The 5,821-nt window shown below is 38.6% G+C and overlaps 1 protein-coding gene across 1 annotated transcript; it reads right to left on the reverse strand.

The window, feature by feature from the left end:
* Positions 1-222: 222 nt before the first annotated feature.
* LOC148844191 (triacylglycerol lipase OBL1-like) lies at positions 223-5,258 on the reverse strand. Its single transcript, XM_088959840.1, has 5 exons — positions 4,728-5,258; positions 4,276-4,511; positions 4,145-4,184; positions 2,584-3,197; positions 223-1,147 (listed from the first exon to the last, which is right to left on the reverse strand). Exons 1-5 carry the CDS (start codon positions 5,212-5,214, stop codon positions 902-904), a joined length of 1,623 nt encoding a protein of 540 aa, XP_088815966.1. The 5' UTR covers positions 5,215-5,258; the 3' UTR covers positions 223-901.
* Positions 5,259-5,821: the final 563 nt, after the last annotated feature.

Raw genomic sequence — 5,821 nt, forward strand, 5'->3', positions numbered from 1 at the left:
CCGAATAGGGATGAGCTGTGCCAAATTGGGAGTTGGCATCGAGACTTTTCAGTTTTCGTGTAAAGACCTACCCGAAGATGGACATATCACAGGTCCCAAACATGGAGAGATGCAATTTTCATGCCTCCCACCTTGTCTGTCTATAAAGGGTGAATTCAAAGAGTTGCACCCTGTGGTTTAGCATTCCTTAAATCCAATTTTAACAAAACAACAGAAACAAAAGCATCAAACGGCAATTTTCTATTTATTACAAAAAAGTACATATAGCGAATTTCTATCAATTATTTAGAATTGGAATCGGAATGTGAAATGGACTATTTGGATTCGAACTGTTTGGTTGAATAGAATCGGAATTCGATTCCTATTCCTACTGAAACGGTATTCCACCATTTGAAGGAATAGCCATTCTCTTCCCTTCCTTTGAGAGTGAAATTTCATTCCTGCTGATTTCAATTCTCATTCCTATCTGAACCAAACAGATTATGGAAATAGATCATTATAATTTAAATTCTGATTCTGATTTCAATTCCAATTGTAAACCAAATGAATCCTTTAGGGTCCGTTTGGTTTACAGTCGGAATCGGAATCGGTGTTGGAATCGGAATAGTCAATTCACATAATCTGTTTGGTTTATACAGGAATGAGAATGAGAATTAAAATCAGCATGAATGGGATTTAGTTCCTAATAGAGGGGCAGGGAATGGCCATTCCCTCAAATGGGAGAATACCATTCCAGCATGAATGAGAATAGGATTCCAATTCTACCCAACCAAACAGTTGGAATCGAAATATCCCATTCCGATTCTGGTTTTGATTCCAAACCCCTATTCCCATGAACCAAACAGGGCCTTAATTTAAATCCTTCAACACTTCACGCTTCTTCATCATCGTCATCTTTCTTCTAATTTGGCAATTCATTTACTCGTAGCCTTGCCCCATTAATATAGTCTCTTGGACTATGGGAACTCAAACCAGGAATCAGGAGACCCAAAGCCCTAAGACACAGAGAGAGGGGACTCTCCTCAAAACTTTTCCCTTCTTTAATGCCGACAAATATTGCTCTGACCAGGTCCAGCCAGGCATTGAAGTGCATGGGAATAAAGAACCAGGGACTACAGTAATTCTCATTTGGTTCCTCTTTCAATACCTGTTACACCATAAATTAAAGCAATTACAGATAAAGAAAATCAATAAGACCATTTAAGTTAATCAGTAGGTTGTGTTTGGCTGCAATCCAAATTTTGGTGTAAATGCATGGGAGTGCAAACAATCTCAGTGTAAATTCTGGTTTATTTTTGCTTCAATACCTTGTTTTATTTGTTTGTGAAAAGTAAAATAGTCTGATCCCACCTTATATGCAAGAGAATGGAAGTATGAGGAGTGTTAGGTATTTGGGTGTGAGGTGGAAAGTCCCCACTTTACATAAGGGAGAACTGAGGTAGAAGGAAGCTGGTGCAAATTTTACACTATTAATGAGAGCAAATAAGTCAAAAAGTACAAACTTCGTATTAGTTAGAAGCATTTCAAAGTATCAATACACCCTAATACACTAGAAGGGGTGTATCAGTACTTTGTACCTAATTCCAGATTTTTTTTTAATTTTTTCTTCAAAAATAGGTTAGGGGGATAGGCCTTAGGCTTGCCTACCGCTTTAATTGGATCAAAAGGCCATTTACCCTATGTTTCGAGTATTAGAGCATAACTATCAATATAAATACAATATGTCTGATACAAGGTGTATCGTGTCAAAATTTTAAACCTTGGTTAGGAGTGAAAATCATAGTTACAAACAAACAGGTGTAAAACTGAACCTGATGCAAAATTTTTTTCTGGTTCAAATTTACACTGCAAACAAACTGAGCCATCATATCAAAATTAAGTTTTGAAGTTGTTTTCAATCTTCCAGATTTAGTTTTCACATTAGAGGCCTTTGCTACAATCTTCTTGGGACATCTTTAGTTTTACATTTAAAAACTAGCTTAAGGGCAAGTTTTATTGATAAAAGGGATGGTTAGATCATTCAGCCTCAAAGAATTGTCCTGAAAGTTAACCAATAAGGATGCAAGTTGAGCCCAAAAAGCTAGAGTTGGGTTGGGTTAAAGTTCGGGTTAGTATTAGGGTTCAAAAGTATGAATTCGACTTAACTTTGGGTTGGGTTAGGATTGATTCCTTGACTAATTATTTGCATGTATAAATATTATGTGTGTGTGCTCAATGTTTATGCATGTAAGGATGTGCAACTAAGCAATGTATATATCTATTTATACCTATCATTTATGCATGTATATTGTATGTAAGCCCAATCTAAATCCAACCCCAAGTTTTAGGATAGGGTTAGGGTTAGGGTTGGGGGTTCATCAACTCAGGTTAGGGTTAGGGTTGAACCTAACCCAACTAGACTTGCACCCCTAGTTAGATCAGGTTGAGGTCAACCCTAATCCAATTAAAAGGTTCTATGTAGCTATCCATCACAATGAACCAATTAGGGCAGGGAACCTCTAGTTTTATTTATACAAAACATTAGATTAATTAATTTTAAACAATAGGATGGATTGATTGTCCACCTGACATTTACCAACTTACCTGTGCCTTGTACCAGCTGCTATAGTAGAGGCATTCTCCAAAATGAACAAATTCTGTGATGGGGCCACTGAAAGGCAACCTAGGAACGATATCGTACCCATAAACAACCCTGAAATACCTCTTCTGATCCCCATTTAGCTTTGCATCCATGAACCTCCCGAAGTTGTCATCTCCAACCCTGGGCTGCCCAAATGTGTAGACACGCCACAGATTGTTCAGTAAGGCATCTTCCTTGTGATACACAAGCCCAGCAACAAACAGGATTGCCAGTGCACCACCTAAGCTATGTCCTGTTACTAATATCTTGGCATTCTCGTTTTGCTTCAGCAACGTCTCCAGCCTTTCTCTTATGGTGTAGTATGCCAAAGGTTTCTTTCCTTTGTACACCTTTGGCCGAATTCTGCACCCTTTGCCTTGAAGCCCAAGGGCTCTCATGAATCCTACATGAACTCTTCCAATTTCTTCACCTACAGAGATCCATGAGATGTCCAGGTCAGTTAACCAATCTGTACCATTGGCTATCTCTGTGCCACGAAATGCTACTACTATCAATCGAGCTTTCTCGGGCCTGTCGCAGAAAATGAAAGCTTGGGTGTCACTCTCCTTTAGAATATCTGTACGTAACACAAGGAGTGTAGTTTTGTCATCAGCATTACTTCTTTAAATTGAATAGTTTTAAAGATGAAATGGATTTGTCATTCCATAAACCCCATCATATATTGTCTATATTACACAGTTTTGTTTTTATTTTAAAAACACATATATTGTTTTTTTTTTAACAAAACCAACTTGATTTTCTCTTTCAAAACAAAATTAGAGAGTTCAAGAACATGCTATTTTTTTTTATTTTTGTTGATGTGGCGATTTTAAGAACAAACGAAAACAAAATCGTTCTCGTAAAAAACTTTTAAATCCAATCATATTTAATCCGATCTTGTTTCTTTATTTTTAAAATAGAAAAATTAATCATTTTAAGCTCATAAATATAGATAAATTTCTACAAATATAAGATATATATGGATTTGACTATGATACCATAAAAACTTATAACCTATCAACCAGCATCATAAAAGTGGTAACCAATCAAGTAGATTTTTGTCACAAGGGATTTGATTGATCAAAGTCTTTCCATCCATGTGTATACATATAATTCTACGATTAGGTTTGCTTGTTCTCTTCAAGGTATCTACACTTAGTGGACGGAACCCGATTCCGTTCATGATTTCATTGTAAATGATTCTCAATGGTTAATAGATGTTTTGTTCCTCTTTACAGTCCTCCACGCCACTAGCAAGTATTTATAAATGGATGATTTCAATCTTGTCAAAGCCATCCAACCCACCATGCTATATTATGGTCTAATGAGCCTAGAATGGCTTGCCCAGGCCTTAATGGGCTTAAAATGCAATCCATTATTTGATGGGCTCAGTGCCCATGTTGGGATAGGCCGATACAAGTGAATACCGCTATAACCTACCCATATTGGGCCCAAGTCAAATCAGCTCTATGAACTTGATTCAAAGTCGAGTTGGCTCATTTTAAATGGTGTTCTGAGGCTTACCGTCACGATTATGGAACCCATAAAATTCTTCAAAATGAATCTGCGGCCCACAGTAAAACCATAGTGATCAGACCATCTCTTTTCCTGGGAATTGGGATTGCAGTAGAGAGAGAGAGATATGTTAACGATACCTTCCATTGCTGGGTGACCACGTTGTGCACGTATTCTCGATTCTCGTAGGCTACCTTTGCTGCCATTATGCAGAGATCTTCAGTGTTGATCTTATTAATATCGTCCATGTCCAATACCTCCGCCACCGGGAGAGATCTATGGAGGGAAGAGGCTTTGTACAGATCCTTCCTTCCATCTACGAATGCAATTGCTGACTGAAAATCTGCTGTATCTTTGTTCGGAATCTCAACTGACCCTTCACAAATGAAGCAATTTCATGTCGAATTAATCACTGAATAACTCCTACTAAACTTTTCTACGTGCACCCAGAAGCCCTTCATGGATCTTTTGTGTGTGTGTGTGTGTGTGAGAGAGAGAGAGAGAGAGAGAGAGAGTGTCAATTAATGTGAAGTGCAGTTTCATGAATGCGTATATATGCTTGCCTGCACCATGCATGGTTAAGTTTACTCACAAGAGAAAATGTTTGAAACCAATCGTAAAAGGCCACCATTAATAGAAACCAAATTCAAGGTGAACTCCACCAAAGAACCCACTAGTTTTAGTGGTTTTCTGATGCGTATCATCACCTTCTGGAGCATCCACACTAAAACATTGAACCAGGTCGCGTTCAACTGCTTTCGATCGAAATTGCTGGGACACTCCACGAACTCATCAACAGACTCACAACCCCCTAAGCTTGTCTGCAGTACTAGCATTTTAAATATATTATACAACGTTAACTTGTCTGGATGATAAATGATATAATTTGAAGAATCATTATGGTTATTAGCTGACGAAGGTGACATGGGAGAAGAAGACTCAGATGATGATAATGGTGGTGGTGATGGTGACATGGGAGAAGAGGGGGCGGAGAATGATGTCCAGGAGGATGATGAAGATGATGAGGGTGACAGGGGAGAAGAAGGTTCGGATGATGATGATGATGATGAGGGTGCCATTGGAGAAGGAAAAACAAGAGAAAGAAGTGCAGATAATACAAAGCTGGCCTAAAGGGAGACAATCAAGATCATCTTATATATGGAGTCTGATTCTCCAATGCAAGTTAGACACGTTATCTCCCAGCCCTCGCACGTGAGCTAGACACGATACCTCCCCTCATGCTGTAAGTAATTCTCCATTGCCCATGTGAGGCATGCTAAGATAGATACCTTCCCTCACTGAATCATTTTCGTCTAGTCTCCTCCACTGTTTTAAGTCTTTATTCCCCAAGAGACACACGAACACATCATGAAGGTGAAGATCGGTAATGTGACGTTTCTACTTGAAACACTGCCACGTCAGTTCCACGTAAGGAATGTAGCATTTCTATTAGAAACAATAACCAGAGTAGTTAGGGAAACAATATACGCAAAGTGAGAGTGCGAGAGTAACATTAAAAAGCATACCAGAAAATACCTGCTGCCTTCCAACCTATTTATAGGCAAAGTCCCCATGGAGTGTAGCATTTATGAGGTTGTAACGTCTCCCTCGTATCCTCTAATGTTGAGTGTACACTCCCTTAAAGGCTAGTATGATGTGGCCAAGCAATAAATGAGGTGGAACACT

This window comes from Nelumbo lutea, chromosome 8, assembly GCF_056320005.1.
Source record: "Nelumbo lutea isolate HS-2025 chromosome 8, American lotus-T2T, whole genome shotgun sequence".
NCBI lineage: Eukaryota > Viridiplantae > Streptophyta > Magnoliopsida > Proteales > Nelumbonaceae > Nelumbo > Nelumbo lutea.

What these genes read in the sequence shown, in the direction of transcription:
- LOC148844191 (XM_088959840.1), bottom strand. Translation starts at nt 5,214, where the DNA reads ATGGCACCCTCATCATCATCATCATCATCCGAACCTTCTTCTCCCCTG. An exon ending in TGGTCACCCAGCAATGGAAG is followed by an intron (nt 4,185 to 4,275) that starts GTATCGTTAACA and finishes TGTGGGCCGCAG; the next exon opens with ATTCATTTTGAAGAATTTTA. An exon ending in TGGGTTCCATAATCGTGACG is followed by an intron (nt 3,198 to 4,144) that starts GTAAGCCTCAGA and finishes TGTTACGTACAG; the next exon opens with ATATTCTAAAGGAGAGTGAC.